The sequence below is a fragment of the Gossypium hirsutum genome, chromosome D12 (genome assembly GCF_007990345.1).
Source record: "Gossypium hirsutum isolate 1008001.06 chromosome D12, Gossypium_hirsutum_v2.1, whole genome shotgun sequence".
Lineage (NCBI taxonomy): Eukaryota > Viridiplantae > Streptophyta > Magnoliopsida > Malvales > Malvaceae > Gossypium > Gossypium hirsutum.
In genome coordinates this window covers 9,630,939-9,658,109 of record NC_053448.1, presented here as the reverse complement: position 1 = coordinate 9,658,109, position 27,171 = coordinate 9,630,939, and the positions used below count along the sequence as shown (strand labels likewise).

Here is a 27,171-nt window from a genome sequence, read left to right as displayed (position 1 = left end):
CAAGTAGACTTCCACTTGGAGACTACGCGCGTGTTCAAAGAAGAGATACTTGGAGCCTTTTGCCAGACACCACCATAAGTTGTAATGCACGCTCAATCCAATCAATGCAGCGTTCATCATCCTCTGCCAATAGGGCATCGTTTAATCCCTTATCGCATGTATGACCGTCTCTCCTGGTGCATAAATGTCAATGCAACCTTTAAGGTTATCAACATAAGAATTTTTTTTATTATCAAATCAACAAAAGAAAAATAATGTAAAACTAAAGGGACATTTTTAGCTGGGTTGGTTTTTTGGAGACGTAATGGAAAAAATATGGGTAAAACATCACTCATAAAATATTGAGTAGTGTGGACTGTAAACAGTAGAGTTATGGTTTTAATTATTTTTATACCATACTTAGAATTATTTATAAATAAGAAGAAAAATATGTTTGAGTGTGCTTAACTTCTTGCAAGTAAAAGATTTAGTTGGCATTTATGGTTTTAATTTCAATTATGAACTAATATTATTTTATTTGATTATTTTGATGAAAACTTTCACTTTTATATTTTGAAATGTTTGTATTTGATTATTGATTATTTTAAATTTTATCATTAACAAAATCAATAATTTATTTTTAATTAATATGAAAATTTTATAGGTAAAAAACACACTTGAATTTTAAATTTAACTCAACTCAATTGCACCCATAAACTCAAGCGAGTTTCAAATTCTAATCCGTATAAAAAGAAATGCAAAGAACCGGTAAACAGCAAACGTTATTTGATATATGAAAAGAGTATGTTTATGATAAGTCCAAACGAAGCGAAGACTTGACTAGTCACACCGCTTGTGACAATTTTAATTTTCTAATAGAAGAATTACTTAAATTCGAAGAAATAATTATGTACTTGAAGTTGTGTTTTAAATTGCCATGATCTCAACATCGCCAACAGCTGATTCAAGAATCTATTACGGAAAAGTAGTGACAAAATAGCCAGCAACACTTAAAAAGGTAAAACAGAAATTAAACTGAGGAATTGAAAATCTTTATTCTGTCTCTTTACTGTGTATAATTACAATTATTTATAAGTGTTGTATGAGTTAACTGCTGCTAAGAACCTTATTAGCTGCATAACAATTTGAGCGTAACAAACTAACAAACCAACCAATAGCTAAGGCCTTCCTTATACTCCTAACATTCTCCCAACTTCTCCATAGGTAAAATTTGAAGATAATTGCGAAAATGCACAACCTTTTCACGAACAAAGAAGAGATCGAGCTCCACATGTTTGAATCTAGAGTGAAGAACAAGATTGGTCGCAACAGCGACTGCACTCGAATTGTCACACCAAATGGCAGGTAGATCAGCAAAACTCAATTGTAGTTCTTGTAATAACAAGACTAACCAAGTAACATCACTGGTAGCGGCAGCCAAACTCCGGTACTCAGCCTCAGCTCAACCTCAGCTGTAGACCAAGGTACTACTTGTTGCTTCTTTGATGACCATGAGACTAGTGTATGTCCAAAATACACATAATACCCTATCGTCGACCGACGGTCGTCAAAATCTAACCCCCAATTGGCATCGGCATATCCCACTAAGGGCAACCTATCAGAAGGACGAAAAACTATCCCAAAATCAATAGTGCCATGTAAATAACGTAAAATTTGTTTGAAGGCAACCATATGCACGGTAGTTGGAGCATGCATGAATTGACAAACTCGATTTACGACATAGGCAATATCAGGTCAAGTTAAGACTATATATTGTAAAGCACCAGCAAGACTCCTATATTCAGTGGGATCACTTAGACGATCTCCTTCTTCCTTTGATAACACCGAAGAACTGGCCATATGTGTGTGAACACTTTTTGCATTAACTAAGCCACTTTTGTCAAGAATCTCTTAAATGTACTTGCGCTGACATAAATGAAGACATCCAGTGGAGGATCGTGTAACTTCAACACCGAGAAAATAATGGAGATCACCTATGTCTTTAAGTGAAAATTCACTATGTAATTGTTGAATAAAACCATCAATATTATCTGACAGACTTCCAGTAACAATAATATCATCCATATAAACCAAGACATACAAAGTGGAAGTAGATGTAACACGAACAAATAAAGAAGCATCAAATTTAGACAAGATAAACCCAGAGAAAGAAGAAAACATTTCAATTTATCGAACCAGGCACGGGAAACTTGACAAAGACCATATAAAACTTTAGTCAAATGACACACCAACTGCTCACCATGAGGACTATACTGAACATATCCAAGAGGTTGTTGCATAAACACCTCATCAGTGAGATCTCCATTTAAAAAAACATTATTAACATCAACTTGACGAAGTCGCCAACTTTTAAAGACAGCAACAGCTAATATAGTTCAAATAGTAGCAGGTTTGACCATAGGGCTAAATGTCTCTTTAAAATCACAGTCAGAAACCTGAGAGCAGTCTTTTGCTACTAATTGGGCCTTTCGACGAGCAACAGTCCCGTCAAGATTTTTCTTAACCTTAAATATCCACTTACAACCAATAATCTTCCTACCAGGTGGTAAAGATACGAGCTCCCAAGTAGAATTTTGAAGAAGAGCATCATATTCAGCTTGAGCAGCCTAACGTCATTCCGTACTAGCAAATGCCTCATCAATGTTATGGGGTTCATAAGTAGAAGCTTCAACAAATAATGCTTTAAGTTTGAAAATCCCAGCTTTCGAACGAGTAACCATGGAATGCGTGTTGCTCAGATGCGGTGGAGCAGACGGAGAATCAAAAGAGACATTAGACAACTGAAAAGTGGTGCTCGCAGGTAAGGACCCTGAATTGTCTAAAAAAAGAACTGAAATAGACGGAGTTGTAGACGTAGCCAAAACAGATGACAAGCCTAACTCCTATTGTGAAGATCTAGTAAATCGATTGTTAACAATAGGCACATAAGTAGAGACATATAAACTTGATGAGGAGGAGTCAACAACAATATTAGGAAACAGGAAATGATTTTCATAAAACACAATATGGCGAGATAAAATAACTTTCCCATCGGAAGCAAGACATTGATACCCTTTATGTTGAGAGCTATACCCCAAAAAAGTGCAGGGCTGAGATCAAAAATCCAATTTATGATACTGAAACGAACGCAAATATGGAAAACAACAGCATCCAAATACTAGTAAATGATCATACATGGGATCTTTGCCATGAAAAACAGAAAAGGGAGACTGCCACTTCAAAACAGAGGTGGGAAGACGATTAATAAGATAAAGTGCACAACAAAATGCATAACCCCACAAGCTCATGGAAGGATTTTCCTGAGCCAAAAAGGTAAGTCCCATATCAACAATGTATCGATGTTTGAGTTCTGGTACACCATTATGTTCGGACGTATGCAGAAAGAAAAGTCGATGAATGATGCCATGTTCTCCCAGGACATATTTGAAGGCACGATATTCTCTACCTAATCACTCTGAAACTGTTTAATATCTTGCCTAAACTGATCTTTGATGAATCGCTGAAACTGAAGAAAGCAATCTACAACTTGAGACTTACGCTGAATAAGATAGAGCCAAGTATAGCGAGTGCATATATCAATAAACGACACATAATACCAGTGAGCACCAGAAACAATAGATGCAGGTCCCCATAAATCGGAGACAACCAAAACAAAAGGTTCATTATATTCAATAGTAGAGGGAGAAAAAGACAATTTATGAAATTTTCCATTCTGACATGCAATACACACATTGGTAAGACTAGAATTATTTAATACAATCTGACATTTATCTAAAACAGACTTAACCACAGAAGTAGAGGGATGACCAAGTCTTTGATGCCACAACGTAAAAGTATTACAATTGTTAGAAGAAGACAGAAGTGCAGTATCTGAGACAGGAAAAGCCAGTGCAGTATAAACAGAAGCAGTCAGTGAGAACTGATAGAGACCATCACGAATGTGGCCCCGTAGTAAAATTTCCTGAGGATTGATGTCCTTAATAACACAGTAAGATGGATGAAATTCAAAAAAATACGTTATTTTCAGTAGCAAATTGAGAAACGGACAGAAGATTCTTCCGTATAGTCGGCACACAAAGAACATTAGACAAGTGAAGTAATTTATTCTTTGTGGGAAAAACAGAATGACCAATACTTGAAATCTTGGTGGGAGTCCCATCACCCATAAAAAGAGGAGATATACCTGAGTACGAGGTGAATTCATTTAGAGCAGAGGCCTCTCAACAAACATGATGAGCCCCTGAATCTAGATACCAAGATGACGTCCCTACAGGCATAAGAATATAGGAATCGCCATCAAAATTAGACCCAAAATTAGTTGCATTAACATTGGAGCCATTGGAATTCGAAACATCAGACATGTAAAAATCAGGAACACGAGGCAACCCAACACCCGACGACATTGAAACAGGAAAAACATGAGCACGTGGTTTTGTCCTCCATGGAACATGGGACCTATAATCCGGCCCAGACTCATCATTATCAAAAGATTAAAAACTCAGACCATGACCAACAGTCCCTACAAATTAAACACAATCCAAAATCGGTTGATGGTAACCAACAGTATTAAAATGGCCCCCAGAACCATGACCCACTGAAGTTGGACTAAATTGATGGCCTGTTGAGTTTGATTCAACCTGAGGACATAGCCCAACTACTGCGGAAGGACCAAAAGAATGATAAGGCCCAACTATTGGCCTAGAAAATCCAGCACCACGGTTGTCGAATATCCAAGTGATCTAGCGCCAGGCCCAATAGACGACCCAAGCACAACACCAGCCCCATCGTCATAATTCTCAAAATGTTGAAGAACCCTAGTCTCCAAATAAGGAGTCGCAGTAGAGAAAGAGCCACCCCATCATTGATTCGACTGTACCACCATCGATGGAAGACCATCACCAGAAATCTTTATAGGAGCAGACATAGCAGCATACGGCACACCAGAACCATCCACCACTGACGCACCCGAACTATGGTCGACCAACCTAGTCAAAGACGAAGCTCTAGCCCCCGACGCTGGACCACCATACTCGCGATTGAAATGGTAGTAACACCATTGAGCCAAGTGTCCAAACCAGCCACATATTTGGCACTAAACAAGGGACCAAAATCCTCTCCCACGATTAACAGGCGGTCAACCGCCGCACCCAGAATCAACCACCATTGGTGACGAGATGGCCTCCACCAAGTGGGCATGTAACGGTGCCTCTTGAACCGCACAAACTTGCCTGCTCTCAAACTCCAACAGAACATCAATCAGACGCTACAACGGTAGAGGTTCGGATGAGAACGACGCAAGAGTGAGAACGGCGTCAAACTCCGACGGTAGTTCGGCTAGCATGATTTTAACCTTCTCTGTTTCAGAGATCCGAGATCTAGCCTCATCTATCAATGCGCATGTGTTCTGAATCTACGCAACGTACTCCTTAATCGACATCGCACCTTTCTCGATTGAATGAAGTTCATGAGGGATACGAGAGAGCTTCGCGCCAGAGACGGCGGTAAAAAGTCGAGTAACGGTGGTCCAGACATCATTCGCCGTCTTTGCATCTACGAAACTAGACAAAACAGAAAAACCAATAGTAGAAAGAAGCCAAGAGGTAAGCAACTTATGCTGTTGAACATAAGCCGAAGCTTCCGGATTTGCCATCAAAGAACCATCCGGCGACTGCATGAACCTCAGTGGAGCAGATATCGTGTCGTCAAGAAACCCAGTCAAATTATAACAGTCTTGATTAAACGAATGTGTGTCGCCACTACACAAAACTGTTATCATCAAGCTTCACAGTATCATGTCAAGGAAAGGATTGAAGCAACTGAGTGTTGGTAAATGTCGAGCAGCATAGAGGTTCAGTGGTGGAATCGATGGAAGCATTGGTAGCCATAAGAGTACAATATGATAGGTCTTCAAGGATTAGGCGACTGATGCCATGACAAAATACCCAGCAACACTTAAAGGTAAAACAGAAATTAAACTGAGGAATTGAAAATCATTATTCGTCTCTTTACTATGTACAATTACAATTATTTATTAGTGTTGTATGAGTTGACTGCTGCCCTCATTAATTGCATAACAATTTGAGTGTAACAGACTAACAAACCGACCAATAGCTAAGGCCTTCCTTATACTCAGCAAGATTAAACAAATCAATCAAGTTTATTAATAGTTTCTCACCGACCTTCATTACTATACCATGTTCCTCAACAAAAGAAAATATAAACCTGAAACCGACAAACTTTTTTAGATATAAATCTACCAATATTTTATTTGCAACTAGGTGATTAGCCATGTGTCAAGCTTTAATTTAATGTCATTTGAGATCAACGATAATTCTTGACATTCATGTCTATAAATAAATTGTGGAACGCATAGCTATAATATCCATCATCCAATCTGTCGTTTAACTGCATAGAATTCTCCAATTTCAACAATGGAATCAGCTTCTCTTTCTTCCTCTTCTTTCCTTCCATCTCTACATTCCCGGAAAATGTTTACCCCACGGTGGCACGATAAAAGGTCTCCCTGCGGCCTGGTTTTCGCGGCCGGAAGAGAGTCTCAACAATGGAATCACAGTGGACAATTAGTGAATGAAAGCTTGATCGTGTTAAGGAAACGGATTCATGATTTGAAGATTATTGAGAGAAATTATGAGCCACCGGCGGATTGGATGGAGTGGGAGAAGCAGTATTATACATCGTACAATGAGTTCATTTGCCAAATTTTGGGGTTATTGCAATCGTATTTGATGAATACCAAACCTAGCTCGGCTCTTGGGATTTTAGCGTTGGTTACAATCTACTTGCAAGCATCCATAATCATGGATTTAGTGCACTTGGTTCAGGCTGCCAATGGAGTCTTGTCTACTATCGGTTTCCATTGACATTTAAATTGTATATAAAGTCGTAGGCTCGGAGCTTAGCAATTCTAAATAAATTATAGTTACTAAATTGGGTTAAATGTAAAAATTTGTCTAGAAATTGAAAATTTTCAGTATACTTATGAACTAAAGGTAAATTTACCACTATACTTCAACCTTATATTAATGCCACTTTATTTTTGTTTACTGAAATTTGCCACTAAAGTATGATTTTTGATTAATTTTGTTATTCAATTTTAATTTAAAATAATTTGAAGATACATTTTAATAAAAATATTTTTATATTTTATTTTAATATTTAAAAATAATAAATTAATTAATATATTATTGAATAAAAGTATTATTTTATAAAAATAAATTTATTTTCTTCTTTATATATTTTAATTTTCAAGTATTTATTTCATTGAATAGAATTATAATTTAATTTAATTTATTAATATCCAATATTTTATAAATTATCTCCTTGTTAACCATTAAAATTAAATATTTGAAAGATTTTATTATATTTTATTTTTAAATCATCAAAAATAATATTGAGTTGTAAAATTTAATTAAGATGCTCAAACTTGTTTACAAAATTTCTATAAATTTCAACCTTTATTGTAAACTTCAATCACATAAAACTTGAGTGGTAATTTTACAAATATTTTCAAAATATAATAACAAATATTAATCAAAATAAAAATTTACACGTTAATCCTATTCAAATTCTAAATCCAATTTTGTTGAGTGTTATTTTTAGAAAAGGAACTAATTCTTTGCTCTAATCAAAGAATTTTTTGCATAAATGGTTGGTTAATAGTCATCGTTTTAAAATCAATATTGTTGAAACCATTTTTATTTTAAAAAACGGGGTCGACTTTTAAAACAAAAATGGAGTCACCGCCAATTTTTTTTTGAGGTGTGATCGGGTCACCTTGAGATTAATCATTTTAATAAAACATTTTGATTTATTAAAATAATGATTTTGATCTATAAAATTCGAAAAAAAAACGGACTCGGGAATCAGTTACACACGAGGAAGGATTAGCACCCTCGTAACGCCCAAAAATTGGTACCCAATTGATTAATTAACGTCCTAATGTCGAAAATTTGAAAAAATTTTAAAATACGATCCTCTTTAAAAACCTGAATAAATCGAATTTGATATTAAGACCTCCTTGTCCCGAAGTAATAAGATGTCACATCCAGTAAGTTAGGATACGACATTTTAACCCTCGAAACTAAGCTTATCTCATACATTAAAGTTTAAAAAGGATATTCGGTTATTTGGATCAAAAAAATCGAAACCCAGTAAGTTAGGGCATGATTTTCTCAAAGCTCCAAAGTACCAAATATTGCCTTATTTTAAAAAGTTTTCTTTTTTAAAATTGGGAAAAATTGACGCAATATTAAAACGATGCGTAAAAACTTTGATAAAAAAAAAGGCAATATGAAAATACAAATAAACAATTTATAAAACACATAATGGCAATTATTTAAATACTAGCATCAATAATCAAAGACCAATGAATTTAAAACAAAGAATATAAAAAAATATAAGGCAAAATAAAATGTAAACAAATTTAAAAATAATGAATTTGAAAATGAATAATAAGGGAAAAAGAAATTTGAAATCAACAATATACAAATCAATAAATGAATTATATAAAAAAATAGGTAATATATGTATAAGTTTGGAATAAATAATATATAAAAAATGAAAATAGGTAATATATAAAGTAATAATATATAAATGAGTTTAAAAATAAATACTGTGTAATAAGGAATTTAGAACAAGTTATACACAAAACATCTTAAAAATAAATGGTATATAAAATAGATAGTATAAAAAAATTGCAATTGATAATATATGGAAAAAAATTTAAAGAAAATAATCAAACAATTTAAAATGGATGATTTATAACACGAGTTTTTTAAAAAATAAACAACATGTGTGACATAATATTAAAAACAAATAAAGTATATAATTAATGGAAGAAAAGAAAAGAATGATAAGAATGGTTAAATGAATGAACAATATATAAATAAGAAAGTTGATGGATAAATAAACGAATAAAAGTAAAAGAATAATTAATGATTAAACAATTAAATGGATAAATAAAAAAGGTTAAAAAAACGCTTAAGTCAGCCTAACTCTCACAATATGAAGATTTAACGAAATTCCTCCACCAAAATCCAACTCAAATAAAAGCAACTTTAAAAAAACAAAGATTAACGAATAATGAAATAAGAACAAGCCACAGAAAATAAGAACGCAAGAGATGAAGAAATTTGAGTGAATGCTCTTAAAAATTATTATTGCTCCAAACTCAAGTGTTTTACAATGAAGGGAGATGCCTCTATTTATAGTTGAGCCCCAAATCCAACGGTACAGATCAATTACATCAACGGCTAAGATTAAAGGGTATCTACAAATTAAATCTCTAAGATTACAAAATCATATCTTCTAAGATTGCATATTATATCTAAGATTGCATATCCTTAAAGATTATGTTTCCATATGCGTCAAGTTTGTAGATGGACCTTCAACATGTTCAAGTAATGAGTCATTCCGGTTGGGCCAAATGATATAATTTTGGACTGGACTTAGATTTTTTTTATTATTTTGGGTTTATTATTTTTTTGTGAGCCTGAGCTAAATTAGCCTATTACAAATATATTTTTTAACAAGGACATAATTGAACTATTCCAATATTTGGAAGTGCATTAACTCGTTGTCATGTAATAAATATAACGAATATTTTTTTGATGAATGCATGGAAACAAATTTGATGAATTTACAACTTACGATACGAGTAGATTTTTCAGAGTTGATAAAATGAGATTTATTAGTGACATAAGAGAAGGTAGATGGATATCAGAGGAAGATGAAAATGTTGATACGTTGAGAGATACTAATCTGAGGTTGTGAAAACTGTAGAGGTCAAAGTATGAAATTTAAAATATAAAATATAAAAAGATAAAATTGAATCAGTGGGAAAAGTGGAAGGATTAGAAGTGTAATTTTATTAAAATTGAATTGTGACACAAAGGATGAATCGAAAAGATTTTAAACTGCAAAAAAATCATTTTTGGGAAAGGATAATTACGGAATTATTAAATAAGAAAATTAGGAAAATGTTAGCATTATTTATAGCTGACGGGAAATTGAGACTTAATCCTAGTCATTGAATATAAATTATTATAGATAGATTTTTATATTAAAACTACGTTATTATATTATTAAATTAAAGAGATACTTCAATAGAAAGATGGGGAAACTCTCATCCTATTTCATTTACATACCACTCATAGGAAAAAGAAGAAGAAAATTTATTTTTTGCAATTTCATCCTTTTTCCTCATTGAGAGAAACCATAGTTTTAATAGAAATCCTTAGTACAATCAAGTTTTCAACAAGTTAGCAAGGTTGTTTTCAAGAAAGAAAGTTGAATGTACATGATAGAAGTCAGAGAAAAATTAAAGTAGTGTGAGAAACTAAGGCATCAAGGTAAGAGCTTCATGATTTAATGATAATATCATGTTTATTTTAATTAGTTGTGCCTGAAAGTGTTTTGAATATTTCTACTTTATGTTATTAATATGTTAATGAAGATAAATACAAGGAAGTTGATACAAGAGATATGAAGAAAGGAAAACAAGCAACAAACTATTAAAGGAAGGTAGGAGAAAACATAAGCAGCAAAATCAAGCCAACATAAGTAAGTACTCTTAGAATTCCTTCTTACCATACTAAAAATTTAAGTGTAAAATATGTTAAAGATGGTTATAATAACTTTATAATTTTAAGATATACCTGGTTATGTGTGTAATTAATGTGAATGAGATCAAGAGAAGCATTAATTGACAGTAAGAGATCTAGTGTGAAAGTGATGATAATATGTGAATTTGAATATTAAGTAGTAATGACTAAATTGTAAAATATGGGAAAATGTTATATAAATTTAAATGAAAGAAAGAAATTGATGTTCATGTTATTAGCATTTCCATGTAGACAAGATTAAAACTTGATGGATAGATGGCATGCCATTAGGGGTATTAATACGCGCAAGTGAAAGTGACACTACAATGCATAGTGTAATAGTACCTCGGTACTTCAGTGACATTAGCACTTCGGTGCTCTAAAGTGTTTAAGCACATTTGTGCTAGTGTATTAAGTGAAAACTTCATATATCCTTCTTGTTCTTTCAAGTTTACTATGGACTATATTAATATGGTAAGTGGATAATGTTGGATTATTGTAATTATTAGATAAATTCTTAAACTTCAAATTTATTTTTTATAATTTGTTATTATGATTAAATCTTTAATTGATTAATTATAAAGGTAAGTTTGAATTCTTCAAGTACTTACTAAGTTATTCAATAGCTTAGTGCATTCTTTTCTAACACGTAGGTAGAAGGTCGTTCTTGAGAGCAACACTCAGAGTTGACAGCCAGAATCACATCTTATCACTAAACAAGAGCTTGAAGAATATGAATATTATATTTGGGTTCTTATAATGACATGTACATAGGGTTAGAGCCATGTGAATGTATATAGAAAACTAGTTAGGAGGTTCAAACTATGCCTTACATCCTTATTGCTATTTTGAATTTTGATAATGCTTAAGTTCTATAATGAGATATACTTGAATTATGTGATATTTGGGTGATAATTTGGCATGTTTTAAGGTTTAGAAATGGTGGTCAAAGTTTGGAAATTATGTACATGGTGTTTCAGGCTTGTTTGATTTCCAAAGCACCTTAGTATTGGCATAAGTGGGATATGCATCGGTACAACATCAACAAAATGCAAAAATAAATTGTATTAAGCAGAGATATCAATACATTTGAGACTCGTACTAATACAACTGCTCTGTTTTGCTCATTTTGTCCTATTTTGCCTCAAACAAGCCCAAAACGACCCTTTGAATGGAGCCAAATTTTAAAGGAAGCTTAGAAATGTTCTAAATTACTACAAATGATATTAATAATGCCACTATTAAGTGGAGAAGATGAAAGCCAAGTTTAGCGAACTTAGTGCTCAAAGTGACATCCGTAACTCGAGTTATCGACTAAACTCAAGTAAGGGGTTTTACATTTGGGATATCTCTCAAACAACATTTCTTAGCACTCTAGGCACAAACCTTGTTATACTTCTACTATACTTGTTTTTATAAACTTAAATTGTGTTTAACTAATGCTAGATTGTTCAATAGCAAACCAACTTCGTAGCCCTTTTTACAATCATTTAATTACTATTAATTTCACTTAAATTAGGTAAAAAATATAATTTATAATATAACATTTATAAAAAAAAGTTTATAAAATGTTGAATAACATTTATTACAGTTATGATAAGATACACAAACACGTGATCATGAAAGAGTAATATAGAATTTATAATATTGCGTTTACAAACCTAATTTGCTATTAGGTAAAAAATTGCTTGAAATACTTGGAACTTGAAATGTCTAATAGAAAAGCATTTTGGATACAATAATAAATGTATTATTATATTTTAAAAATAAAATACATATCCTAAAATTAAAATAGTTTATTATTGTATAAAAAATTTATAAATATATATAAAAAAAGATTCTAACTTAAATCATCAATGTGTGTTCGGGAAGTCATAACCTAATTGGTAAGTAATTGCTTGTAATTACTGTGTAATTACACAATTATCAACCTTCTCTTAAGAATTGGAAAGTGAAATTAGGGTGCTCCAATTACATTCAATTTAATGGGACACACTGATTACAATAGCCACCCAAACATGCTACTCATGTGTAATTTACAAACAATTACACCTAAATCTAATTACTAGATGACTTTAAAAACATTACGTTACTCTTTTAATTTTACCATTTTAACCAAAACTATATTTTAATTATCCTTAAAAAGCAATTTATCATAATTAGTCTAATCTTTTGGAAAAATCTAAAATTAAAAAAAAACTAAAACTAAATTCAAATTAAATGAGGTCCACACGTATTTAATTGTGATAATTTGAGTTCACATTAAAAGGAAAAAAGTAGAAGAGTTCCAATTTCGATGGCTTCAAAATCTATAGCTTTCATTTTTAATATACGTTAGCGCCATTACCTTTCCTCTCATAATAATATTGTGTCAATCTTTTTATCTCAAACAAACAACTATCTCCTCGTGAATTTTCCCATCCACTTCTACTCAGAGCATAAATACTTAAAATATAATTCTTTTATGCTTATAAATAGAATGATTTGTTTGTAATTAAGTTGGGCTTCAATCTTCTCACAGATAAGCAAGCTTTATGGGTTAGGGTACTCAGAGCTAAGTACAAGATTTTTTAATATTGTCTAGAGGATATTTCAAGAAGTGTTCCTTGTTTGGAGATTGCTTGCTAAAGTTTGGCCCCTTTTGAGTCAAAGTCTACTTTGTCGGTTGGAGATGGGAATCTTATCAAATTTTGGATTGATAATTGGATAGCAGAGGTGGGTCCTCTTATTAATTATTGTCAGACTCTTTCCCTCATTGATGAAACTTTCACTCTTTAAGAGGAAGTGACTATGGAGGGTGATTGGAATTGGGATTATATGAGATGCTTTTAAAATAATTATATTTTTCTTATATTGTGGGCATAATGTCTCCAACCCACCTAATAGGTCCTAATGCTATTGGATCAAGTTGGATCACCAATGGTAAGTTTATAGTCAAAATAACTTACGGTATGCTAGTGAAAAATTCCCTTAATCCATCGGAGAATAAATGGACCAGGTGACACCCCTGTTGCTAAAGAAGATAAATTTAGTCTTACTTAATGCCCTAAAAGTAACCTTGAAATTCAGGAAATGCAAAATACTCCTTATGCATTAGTTGTTGGAAGTCTAATGTATGCTAAAGTATGTACGAATCCGGATATTGCATACATTGTTGGGATGTTAGGCAGATATTTAAGTAACCCTGGTATGGGTCATTGGATAGTAACTAAGAGGGTTATAAGGTATATTCATAAAAAAAAAGATTACATGCTCACTTATAAGATATCAGATCATTTGGAGGTCGTAAGGTATTCTAATTCTGATTTCGTTAGGTTCCAAGACAGCAGGAAATCTACATCAAGCTATATTTATCTATTAACTAAAGGAGCTATATCCTGAAAATGTGTCAAACAGACACTTGTAGCTTTTTCCACTATAGTAATAGAGTTGAAACATGCTACGAGGTATCAAACCATAGAATATGGCTGCGGAACTTTGTCACTAGGTTGCACATTTTGGAGAATGTAGAAAGACCACTCAAATTATTTTGTGACAATAAGTTAGTGGTACTATATTCCAACAACAATAGGAGCTCATCTAAGTTAAAGCATATTGACATAAAGTTACTAATTGTGAAAGAAAGAGTGCAAAGTGGACAAATATTCGTAGAGCACATTGGGACAAACTTTATGACAGCGGATCCGCTCACAAAAAGTTTGCCACCCAAGGTCTTTCATGAGCACACTGCTCATATGGGTGTTATATTATTTGAGGACATCATGGTTTAGTGGGAGTTTGTATTTTATTTGCTTTATGTTTGTTTTCATACATTTATGTATTTAGTTATTTTCTGATTAGAAATGAAGTATTCAGTTTATTTGATACTGACCTCACTTGAATTTAAGAAGAACCAGTTGAAAATAGGCATGTTTGGTTCACATTGCATGTAATTTCCATGCTAAGCGTCCATAATTGATCTATATCATTTGACTACATTTGTATATGTGACCATTGATGAGTTTAGTCATGACTAATATGACAAAGATTTCTTTGATCCTAAAAGGATATAGTTGATGGAAGAGATTGATATAGAATACATGTTATATGATAGCAAATTTTGAGCTCATAAGGTTATACATTTATCAGGAAACATATGTTACCCAAGTGGGAGATTGTTGGATTCAAATCCTCAATTATGGACACATATGTTTAATGTATAATGCTATTATAAAGTGTGATACAAAATTAAGTGACCAATTATGTTATAAGTATCATAGGTATTAAAGTGTCATGGAAATAATGTGTAGATACCATAAGTGGTATTTATAATTTGATGAGGGGCCAAATTATAAATACCCAAAACTGATTTAATAATCAGTTATTTAAAAGAGGTATTGGTCCCTAAGAAATAGATAGATCTCATATTTCTCTTCCATCCCCATCATAGAGTTATACAAAGAGAAAAACTATTTTCTTGGAAGATCAAAACCTTCTGGGCAATCCCCAACAATAGATTCAGGTACATTTCTGCATATAGTTTTGTTCTTAATGATCTAACATGACAGCTACTAGCTTATATCCAGTTCTTTCGATATTACAATATCAACGTCTATTACTTCCACTCGAATCATGCCACATAATTAAAATTAGTATACCTATCACATGCATATGTGTGTGAAAATCATATATTTAGAATACATGTGTACATTTGAATATAACATATGATAAATAATTAAAATGTAATGTTTGAAATTAATTAATAATAACACATGTAATATGTATAATATTTTGTTGAAAAAATTTAGATTTAATTGTTAGTAAAAAAAATAAACACGTAAATACATCATATTAAAAATACTAAATGTATTTAGAATACATGTCTGCATTTGAATATAACATATGATAAATAATTAAAACATGATGTTTGAAATTAATTAATAATAACACATACAATATGTACAATATTTTATTGAAAAAAATTAGATTAAATTGTTAGTAAAAAGAAATTTAAACACGTAAATACATAATATTAAGTAGACTAAATGCGCTATAATTGTTTATCATGATGTTATCTTCAATTTTGAGTTAGTGTCAAGTTGACTTGTTACACTAACTTAAACAACGATATTATCAAGAAGATTATGACATACCCTTAATTAACATTTATTACATTATTAAAATAATAAAATTTTGATAATTTAATATCTAAGATTATGACATACCCTTAATTAACATTTATTACATTATTAAAATAAAAATATTTTGATAATTTAATACCTGAGTTTGGACCTGATAATGGATATCATCATCTCAGTCAGAATCTTATAGATTGTATAAAAAAATCAATTGATTTGTCGAAACCTTTTTTTGAGTTTGACTTTTTATTTTAAAAAACGAAAATGGAGTCGCTACCAATCCTTTTTATGAGGTGTGATCGGATCACCTCATAATTTGATCATTTTAATAAAAGGTTTGATTTATTAAAACAACAATTTTTTGTCTATAAAATTCAGAAAATGAGTTCGGAAGTCGGTTACGCACGAGGAAGGATTAGCACCCTTGTGACACCCAAAATTGGTACCTAGTTGATTACTTGATGTCTTAGTGTCGAAAACTAAAAATTTGAAAGGGAGTTTAAAACACGTTCCCTTTTTGTATTAAGGCATTACCAAATTAATTTTCATGAAAAGAGCTTATTTCAAGTTAATCGAGAAGGAAAGATCATGTCCCCTAAGTTAGGATACAACGCCTTAAATCTTCAAAATCAAGAATAAATGTTATTTAATCGTTACTTGAATCTCGTTTTTATATTTTTGAAATGGATATTTGATTATTTTGGTTTTAAAAAAGAAGTCATATCCCGTAAGTTAGAAACACGACTCTTCTAATTCCAAAAATAATGAACATTGTCTCGGTTTAAAAATTTTCCTGTTTTATGCATCGTGCAAAAAAAAAACGAATGCAATATTTAAAGTAATATGTATTTAGCTTACTTGAGCATAGCATAAAATGAATAAATACATTTAAACACAACTTGTATTGTTATAACAAAATAAAATAAAAAAGGGAAGCGTATAAAAAATGAAACGATGGTGTATAAAAAATATATATAAAATGTCATACTAACAAATGACAATGATGTAACTGCGATAGTGATAAAATGCCAATTTGTAATGACGATGGCAAAGATCGTATTATAATTATTATTCTAATACTAATAATAAATAATCAAGGAAAGGTAAATAATAATAATGATAATAATAATAATAATAATAATAAATGTGCAAATAAATAAAAATAAAAATGTAAGCAATTTAATTTTTAAATATGTATAAAAATAAAGAAGTAATAAATAACTCGATAAATAGATAATAAAATAGTAATAATAATAATAATACAGGCACGAAGAAGAAAAAAGAAAAAAAATACTCGATAAAAGAAAATAGAAAATTTTAAATATTAAAAAAATGAAGGAATAACAAATAAAGGAATTAAAATAAAAAATAAATGAATAATATATAAATAAGCAAGTAAATGAATAAAATTAAAGGAATAATAAATAAATATGTAAATAAAAAAATAAAAGGAAATAGTTTACAAAAGGGTGAAAAATAAAGGACTAAATCATAACTTAAATGAAATTAAAAGGATAAATTGGAATAAAATAAATAATAAAAGGGGCTAAATTTTAATAAAATAAATAAATAAGGACTAAATCAAAAGTTAAATGAAATTTAGGGGTGTAAATTGTAAAAATAAAAAAAAACAGAATAGGGGAGCAAAATGAAACACGCTAAAATAAGCAGGGACTAAATGGGAAAACTCCTAGACATGTGTTCTTCCCCAGGGGGTCAATGGTTTGAGGACTAAATTGAAAGATATTTGAAATTAATGGTGCAATCTAAAAAGAAAAAATAAAGAAATTAGGACCACAGTGAAAAACAAAGAAAAAGTGGAAGGACTGGGACGTAATTAGACCCCCATTAAAAAAAAGCGGATCCTTGCTAGGGTCGGGTCGGGTTGGCTAGTCGGAGTCTAAAACGACACCATTTTGGGGTTTACGGGCTCAAGCCAAAACGACGCCTTTTTAACCCCCTATTTAAGTAAAAAAAAATCCTAAAAAAAATCATTTCATCAGTATTTAAAAAAACAAAAACCTCTTTCTGTCTTTTTTTTTCTCTGAAAGCAACCCATAATTTGGCCACTGGTCCGACGAGCTTCCGAGACGGCCGCCGGTCGCGAGCGATAGCTCCGCTGTCCACGGTTGCCAAAAAAATATAAAAAAAACCCCCTTTTTGATCGTTTTAGCTCCCTGAGCCTAAATCTGAGATCGTTTTTTCCAAAAAAACCCACCAAATCACAGAAATCTCAAAGAAATCCTTTGGTTTTTGAGTTTTAAAGAACTTCTTGTCAGATCCACCTTTCATCGGAGGTGGCGACCTCAGCCTCTCTCGGTGGAGGAACGCAAATCGTCAGGTAAGTGTTTTCTTTTTCTTTTTATTTATGATTTATATATATATATAAGATTCAAATAAATAAATAAATAAATCACCTTCGGGTTTTGTATTCTATTTTTTTCTTCGTGTATGATTTCTAAAAAAAAAACACCCTGAATACAATTTGTTCAATGGCTTTTATAGCCAATTTACAACATTATTTTTCTATTTTTTTCTACTGTTTCGCACTATTTTTTTCGTGTTTGGTTGTTGTCCTTGCAGGTGGTGGTTGATGGTGGAAGGCACGAGCTAGGGTTGTTTTTTTGAAAAAAATTTAAGCTTTTGGGACATTTGGACCATTAGGTTTTTTTTTTTTTTTTTGATTTGGGACATTGGGTTTGTAATTTTGGGTAGTGCATTGGGCCTGTAATTTGGATCTGATATTTTGTAAATGAGTTGGACTGTTTATTAGACTTTTATTTATTTTGATTTTATTTATTATATTTTTTTGTTTAGTGTGCCGGGAAGGATTGGTCTGTATTATGGAAATAATTTTTCAACAAGCGAAGTAAATTTTAGCAAATAAATATATATTTTTCAGGGTGTATCACTTTCATCTCACTCTCACGGGCTGAGTAAGATAACTCTGTAAAGAATTAACAATTACAGAAGAAATTTGGTAGTTTTAATTAATATAAGTAACCATATTACAATGGGTGCAAATTGAACAAATTTTAATGAGTCAGTAGTCAGTATCGTGGTTTTAGGGGCAACAACCAATTTGCTTTACCGTTTGTATTTGTTTGTTTCTGTTGTTTTGCACCTTTTGGTGGTTTTAGCTTATGCTATCATTTCTACTTGATGACGACTAAAAACACAATGATAGAAGCAACTGGATGTTTTAATTCATACAGTGCTTATAAAAAATTTGGAGTTACAAGGTAGAGGAAAGTAAAGAGAAGAAAGAAATGGATGAAGTGTTGTTGGGGAAGAGGGAAGCGAGGAGATGGGGGTTGTTCCTGGAAGAGCTTAAGAAAGTGAGCTCGGTTGCAGTTCCTTTCATGGCGGTGGCAGTCTCGCAATACCTTCTTCAGGCTGTGTCAGTGATGATGGCAGGTCACCTTGGTCAACTCTCACTATCTGCTGTTGCAATCGCCACCTCTTTCTGCAATGTCACTGGCTTTAGCCTCCTAGTAAATCTTACTTCCTTCCACTCCTTTTGAATTCCGAATATCACTTTAAACCTTACTAATTTAATATATACACATTAGATATGTTGATGTTGAGATCCGCTACAGCTCAAGTTGGGTTTTAGTGTGTGTTTGGAAAATGTGAAAGGATGGAAAGAGGAAGTGAAAAAGTGAAGAACTAAAAGAAAAGTGTGAAAAAATAAAATATGAGATGATCATCATAATACATAAATCTTTCCAAATTGAAAAGATGTGATGAGAGAAAATAATAAATATGTGTATATTAGTTCACAAGTATGCATTTTTCCAATGTTTTATATAGTTTTTTTTCAATTCTATCAAGTAGTGGAGGGAAAAAAAATATTTTTCTTTCATTTTTTATATCTTTCTTACAAAAGCGCACTTTTGGAAAAAAAAAATTATATTTTTCATCCTCTCAATTTTCATTTTATTTTACCTCAATCAAGTATCAAAATTTGAATATGTTTTAATAACTTTTTAAGCATAATTATCAAGTTAATTTTTTTTAACATTACAAAATTGAAAGAAAAGGGAAGGTGATGATGGAATTTAAACTCATGTAGATATTAAATGAAAGTTTTAATTACATGTTTAAACAAATCTTAATTTTCATATCAATGGGTAGGGTTTGAATTGGACTTTGATCATTAAGTACAACCCAAATCTTTTCAAATATAATAATTTCATCCTACTACCCTAGGAAACACTGAGAAGAGATAATAGTTTGAACGCTTTCTCAGTTGGGGAGAAAAAATTAGTCATTTGTAATTTCTATAGAATTTTAAATATTTAAATATTTTTAATAATTAATTTATTTTGAATCACAGTCTAATTAATTCGACCGTTTGTTGGATTCCAATGGTTTGAAAAAGTAGTAACGTGGACGTAATGCTAATTAACACCGGTTATTTATCTGCTGAGAATTGAAGTCGGGATTTGCTGGTGCCATGGAAACCTTATGCGGTCAAGCTTACGGAGCAAAGCAATATCAAAAGTTTGGAAGTTATACTTACTGCGCAATAATGTGTCTAATTCCAATTTGTCTTCCGGTGTGCCTGCTGTGGGTATTCATGGACAAGCTATTAGTGCTAACGGGGCAAGACCCTGAAATTGCGAAGATGGCTTGGAGATACGGGATATGGCTTATTCCTGCGTTATTCCCCTACTCCATTCTTCAATCTCAAGTTCGATATTTCCAGACCCAGAGCTTGATTCTTCCAATGCTCTTCGTTTCACTCGCAACTCTATGCTTCCATGTCCCCGTTTGTTGGGTTCTGGTATTCAAATCCGGGTTAGAAAATACAGGAGCAGCACTGTCCATTGGCTTGTCTTACTGGTTAAATGTAATCTTGCTTGGTTTCCACATGAGATACTCAGCCTCCTGTGAGAAAACTCGTTGTTTCATCCTCAAGGATGTATTTTCGAGTGTCAAGCATTTCTTTCGCTTTGGAATTCCTTCTGCTGTAATGCTTTGGTAAGTCATTCCTTTTGGCACGACTAATGGTGATTTTGTTTTGGTTCCCCTAATAACAATGATATAATCTTGTTTCTTTGTTACAACTAGTCTTGAATGGTGGTCTTTTGAGATTCTTATACTCCTTTCCGGACTCCTACCCGATGCAGAGCTCCAAACATCAGTTATCTCTATATGGTATGATTATTAAGTGTAGACATGTTCAATTATATTCTTGGTTACTGCATTCAACTCCAATATCTATTGTTTTTGAATCTGCAGCTTTACAAGTTCGTCTCTACATTACTACATACCATTTGGGATAAGTGTTGCTGCAAGGTTATTTGACCTTATATCTTTTCAGTTAAAATTATATGTTTATAGATAAAAATAATTTCCCATCCTAGAATATTGTGCAGCACTAGGGTATCGAATGAGTTAGGTGGCGGAAATCCAGAAGCAGCACAAATTTCTACCATTGTTGTGACGCTTGTTACACTTGCAGAAGCAGTAATTGCAAGCGTAATTCTTTTCTGTTGCCGACACATATTCGGATATGCATACAGTGATGACAAGGAAGTAGTCAATAATGTGGCAAAAATGGTTCCCCTAATGTGCCTATCAATTATCATGGACAGCTTACACGTGGTACTTGCTGGTCAGTTCCCAACAAATGTGTAGTTCACAATTTCTTGGAGGACCGGGTGTTAAGGTAATACCAAACTAAACTGAGGATTGAAATGGCAGGCATTGTGAGAGGAATTGGGTGGCAGCATATTGGAGCTTATGCAAATCTTGGGGCATATTATCTTGTTGGAATACCGATGGGAGTATTAGGTGCATTTGTTTTGCATTTGAGAGCGGAAGGTCTTTGGCTTGGAATGGTGTGTGGATCCACCGTACAAGGAATCCTCCTTGCTTTAGTATCCATTTTCACAAATTGGAAAAACCAGGTTCTTCTTCTCAAGCATTTCACTATAATTTTATGTTATTAAGATTTCCCTTCCAAAGATGTATATTTAATTATGATTAGTATTCCTAGACTTGGATGGTTAATTGCAGGCAATAAAGGCTAGGGAGAGAATGTTAGATGGGACACATGTTCATGGATCATTTTAAAAGACCCCATCGCAGAATGCAGCTCCCAACATAAAAGAGCAAGTTCTGTTTTGTTCTTTCAACCAGATCCTTCAATCATCAATAATTAAATAAAAATGTTACTATTAGCTCTGTACCAACTGTTTTTCTCGCGTGTTCAGGCTGTGAAAACTTATTTTAATAATTTTTATGTACTTTTTTTCTATTAATAAAAATGTAATTGTATTTTTTTATCTACGATGATAATTTTAATAATGATAAAGTACTAGACCTAAAAACTGTTAATATAAAATAATTAGTTCATAAATGTCCTTATACATTTGATTAATATACTTTTTCCCTAGTTTATAGATATGTCTGATTTTTTAAAACCATGTGTATTTGCATATATATTTATATTTTTAATCTATAGATATAACGTCTTCATTTTTTCACTATGTTATTTAGTTTCGCACTGGTTCTGATTGTATCGATTAGTGCGCATCATTTCAATTTTAAAACGAAACAAGCAATACTTTCTTTTTTTTACTAGTGGAAATTTCAATCCATACCGATCACACTAACTCATTCCAGTCACACTAGTGCATACATGAATACTATTAGAAAATGTAAAAGTTTTAACTATTTATTATTTTGCTAAAAGCTTAATTGGCATGTACTAACCAATCAAAACATTTTAAACTTTAAATTTATTTTTGGACATACTTTCACATTTAAAATATAAAATATAAATTATTCAAAAAATTATAAAAACTAAAATATAATTAAAAATCACTCACCTAATTATTAAAGAAAAAATTCCCTCCTCACCCTTTAGCTTCTTTTATCGAAAAATCTCCACTTACCTTTCACTCACACTCTCTCTCTTTTTTGTTAATTTTCGATTTATTGGATGGATTTTTATTGGTGGACTCTATTGATGAGTATTTTATTATTCTTATTTTTATATTAACTCTTTAAATGTTCTTATTTTACATTTTTGAACTTGGTTTACGGAAATGGGGCTCTGGAATGAAGGACACTGTTGTTTGGTTAGAGGCTAAAGCACCTGCTTGTACCTACGCCATTCGAACAGCATCTTTCATTCCCGAACAAGTAGTCCCGGTAGCACTATTCTGGCCTGAACGTCTACTTTTCTGAGAGGTAGACATTTGCTTTTCTTTCTGATCTTCATCCTCTTTTGGCAATTTAGGACAATTACGAATAAAATGATCAGTTGATCCACATCTATAACAGGCTCCCATTCTACCTCTACACTCACCAAAGTGATATGTCCCACAAAATCTACACTTCAGCTTTGGATTATTTTGTACACTACCCACACTAATAGCTGGTCTAGTAGATACCCTGAAATCATGTTGAATCTTGTTTTTATTGGAACGTTCAAGCACTGAGGTAGCTCAGCTAAAACCATCTTTAGCCTTTTTTTTCGGTGATGCCAAATATGAATTAGAAGGACCTCTCTTGTGAAATTCTTGATTCTGCTTGTCTCGTTGCATCTTACGGTTGTACACTTCTTCCATTTTCTGTGCACAATCAAACAAGACAACAAATTCTCGTATCTCATTGCCTCCAATCATCATTCGAATTTCATCATTCAGACCATCTTCAAACTGGATATACATATCTTCTTTAGTAAGCACAATTTCTCAAGCATATTTACTGAGATACACAATTCTCTCTCATATTTAGCTACTAATCTATTTCCCTAACGTAGCTCAAGAAGTTCTCTCTTTTTCTTGTTCAAATACCTTTTTTCTGACATATTTCTTTTTAAACTCAGTCTGAAAAAATTTCCAGGAAATTTTCTCCTTCGGTACCACAGCTACTATCGTTGACCACCAACTATATGCTTTCTCTTTTAATAATGAAACTGCACATCTAAGAAAATCATTAGGAGAACAAGCCATTTCTTCGAAAACCCTTATTATATTTTGAAGTCAGTACTCAGCTTTAACCGGATCATCGTCTGATCTACCCCGAAACTCTTCAGCACCACTTCTAAGTTTCTCAATCGGAGTATGCCTATTACGTTCAATCACTGGAGGAGATGGAGGTACAACCGGAGGTACAACAAGTGGTATAGTAGGGGGTGAAGGTTGCTGAGCCGGATTTTTTTCTTGCATAAACTCGCTGAACCACTGATTCATATACCCAAAGAACATATTTTTAAGTTCACGTTCTTGAGCCGAAATAATCGGTACTTTACTGTTAACCTCAGCACGTTCAGATCCGTCTGACATCTTTACAATCTTTAAGAAAACAAAGGCTAGATCGGATCATACATATCACACTATCACATATTTATATGGCATGTATTTCTAGACATCTCACACGCTACGTTCAGTCCGAGAATCAACTAAATCGTAGCTCTGATACCAATAAATGTAACACCTTAACCCATATCCGTTGCTGAAACAGGGTTACAGAGCATTACCGAGTTTACATATCAAATAAACAGACATTTCACATTAGTTAACATTAATGTCAAAAACCAATCAAAAATTAAACATATTATCTCTTATGTAAGCCTTCAAGGCCCAAAATACGCATTAGAAACAAGTCAAGACTAAATCGGGTACTCAAAGAAATTTAAAAAATAATAAAATAAAGCTAATTAATGGCTTAAAATATTTTAATAAATAACCAATTAAGGAAAATGAGTTAATTTGATAGATTAACTAACTAAAGGATTAAATTGTAAAAATTGTAAAAGTTTGGGTAATTGTGTAAATTTTAAAAATAAAAGGGTATTAATTGTGAAATGAATTAGAAGTGAAATATATGCTAATGAATGAGTAATTTTATATTTTAGATCAAGATCCCGTAGAAACTTGTGAAAAAGGGAAAATAGCATAATAGTCCCTAAAGTTCTACAATTACTACAATTCAATCCAAATAAGTTTGTACGGTTAAAATTTTTTATTTGTACAAATTTGATGAATGATATTATGAATTTATTCTATTGTTGAAAATGAGTCATTGTTGGAATTATAATATTAAATTGGATATTCGGATTGAATGGAACGCGAAATTTGAGTACATTCATGATTTGGCATATGACGGTATTGGAGGAAGATATCGAAAAATTACCAAGTAAATCAGAGTTCAGCATTTGTTGAGAACTCTCATGTTTTACTTTCTGTTTAGCTCTTTCGAGCTTCTGTTTAGCTCTTACGAGCTTCTGTTTAACTTCTATGAGTTTTTGCTCAGCTCTTACGAGCTTCTGTTCAGCTTTAGAGCTTCTATTGGCTCATTTGGGAGGCCCAGCTCTTATGAGCTTCTATTAAAGATGTACTGTTATCTGTAAGTCATTCTTTGAATAGAAGAATTTCGGTAATGTAATTTATCAAATTTTGAAATACATGTTAATTGTTTTTGTATTGATTTGAAGACGAATGTATTTATTGACTGAAGTTGTAATTGACAGGGATTATCGTGAATAATTTTATTATTTGATTTTTTATAGTTAGTTCGGTAAGATTTTTATTTATCCTGTCGAACTTACTAAGCTTCATTAAGCTTATTCATCTTGTTTAATGTCCTTGCAGATTTTCGAAAGGTTGGACAATTGGACCAGCACTCAAGTCACACTATCCAGCTTATTCCGGTAGTTTTTGAAACGTTCAATATGATTTATGTGGCATGTATAGTCTTTTATGTGGATTTTAGTCAAGGTTTGGCTTGCGCAAATATTATGATTGATATTTTGTTTAAATAACCAACTTACATATGGGTATGAGAATGAAGTATATTGTGATATGAGTATGAGTGATATATGTATGTATCCATGTATTTGAATTATAGTGAACTTTAGTAACTAGATTAGGTAAATTAATTAGGTAAGTTTAGACATTTTTTTAGTTAACGTTTAAGGAAGCTAATGTCATATTTGGTGATAATGCTTGTTTAAGACTTGATTTTAGTTTGTGTTGAATGTCTTGATATGGCTTGTTGATGTGTAATTTATTGAGGCTAGGTTGGTAACAATTTGGGTGAGAAATGTTGCTTGGAAAATGACCTATTTTCATCTATACGGGCATGTGTCTCAACCGTGTGTGACACACGACCAGATGACACAGCCATGTGTCCCCTATATCTTTTAAATTGCGCAAGTCAGTATGCTAACACGGCCTAGCACACGGGCGTATGGCTTAGCCGTGTGATCCAAGTTAGAGAGTTACACAGTTATGGACACGAGCCGAACACGACCGTGTGTCCCTATTTCGAAAGCACACACGGCCTGAGACACTGGCGTGTCTACTAACTGTGTAAGTCACACAGCCGTGTCCCTACATCTTTGAAAAAAAAATTCTTTGAGTACTAGATTTAGTCCTGACTTCTTTCTAATGCGTATTTTAGGCCTCAAGAGCTCACATAAGGGACAAGATGTTTGATTTTTTATTAGTTTTTGACATTATGTTAACTGATGTAAAATGCCTGTTTATTTGATATGTAAAATCCGGTAATGCTCCGTAACTCTGTTTCGCGACGGATACTTATTAAGGTGTTACATAGCTGATCTTTTAGTCTGTCCAAATGATTAATAGGTAGCCATTTTGTCAAACAAAAAGGAGGAAATAGTGGTGTGGATTAAAGTGGAAATGATTGTTGGAAAAAAATTGTTTTGAAAATAATTTTCTTGCACGACGAAGAATAAAAATTTTGAAAACCGAATTAATTTTTTATATTTATAGCAATAAACCCTTTATTGAAATCGCACTTGTGTTTTCGACTAGAAGGATCCTTGTCGTTGCCGAATTTCAACCGAACGACCTGCTCTACTATTATCGTACCACGAATTGCTTTGTGTGTAGGCTCAAACGATTCAAATCAAACACTGAACCAATAATAGTTTTCTTTACTTTCAGTGTAAAAGCAAAACTTCTTTCAATAGAAACCGACAAAATTTTTATTCTAAAAAATAGATTTAATACTTAGAGAACAAATTCTCACTATTTTTGGACAGAATAATAATATCTTAAAATTATGTATTTAGTCCTATCAGTCTCATCTATTTATAGAGAGAAGAGGTGAAAATCTAGTTAAAATGTAGAAGTCTACTTCAAATAGAAAAATGAACTCCCATATCTAGCTTTTATACCTCTCCCATATCGGCTCCAATTATAAGTATTTCCTAGAATTTTAACCCAATACTATATAATTCGATCCAATACGATAACTATTTTTCTATTTCCCAAAATCAACATCTCAAATCAATTTCCTAATTAAATAATTTTCTAAACTCAATTTTAATTCTATTAAAATCATGACGATTTTACTATAAAAAACCTATGAAAAAATATATTTAATATTTTTACATTCAACAGATTCACTATGACCGAATAATTTAATTTTATTATTTATTT

General features: G+C 32.2%; 2 protein-coding genes across 4 annotated transcripts; both read left to right on the top strand.

Moving 5' to 3' along the window:
• Nucleotides 1-6,395: 6,395 nt before the first annotated feature.
• Nucleotides 6,396-7,070, top strand: LOC107917678 (uncharacterized). The gene has a single exon (XM_016846971.1). It carries the CDS (start codon nt 6,432-6,434, stop codon nt 6,879-6,881), a length of 450 nt encoding a protein of 149 aa, XP_016702460.1. The 5' UTR covers nt 6,396-6,431; the 3' UTR covers nt 6,882-7,070.
• An 11,856-nt stretch (nt 7,071-18,926) lies between these two features.
• Nucleotides 18,927-22,035, top strand: LOC107916723 (protein DETOXIFICATION 3). Of its 3 annotated transcripts, none has more exons than XM_016846079.2 (7): nt 18,927-19,233; nt 20,181-20,725; nt 20,816-20,902; nt 20,987-21,043; nt 21,124-21,362; nt 21,452-21,657; nt 21,747-22,035. In XM_016846079.2, exons 1-7 carry the CDS (start codon nt 19,009-19,011, stop codon nt 21,771-21,773), a joined length of 1,386 nt encoding a protein of 461 aa, XP_016701568.1. In that variant the 5' UTR covers nt 18,927-19,008; the 3' UTR covers nt 21,774-22,035. The 3 variants fall into 3 exon arrangements, with proteins under 3 accessions (XP_016701568.1, XP_016701567.1, XP_040964348.1); XM_016846078.2 differs by having other exon boundaries at nt 18,934-19,233; nt 21,767-22,035; XM_041108414.1 differs by having other exon boundaries at nt 19,096-19,233; nt 20,079-20,725; nt 21,767-22,035.
• The last annotated feature ends 5,136 nt before the right edge of the window (nt 22,036-27,171 follow it).

Coding starts and splice junctions, on each gene's coding strand:
- LOC107917678 (XM_016846971.1), top strand. CDS start 6,432: ATGGAATCAGCTTCTCTTTCTTCCTCTTCTTTCCTTCCATCTCTACAT.
- LOC107916723 (XM_016846078.2), top strand. CDS start 19,009: ATGGATGAAGTGTTGTTGGGGAAGAGGGAAGCGAGGAGATGGGGGTTG. Junction 21,044..21,123: donor GGGATAAGTGTTGCTGCAAG/GTTATTTGACCT, acceptor AATATTGTGCAG/CACTAGGGTATCGAATGAGT. Junction 21,363..21,451: donor CTTACACGTGGTACTTGCTG/GTCAGTTCCCAA, acceptor TTGAAATGGCAG/GCATTGTGAGAGGAATTGGG.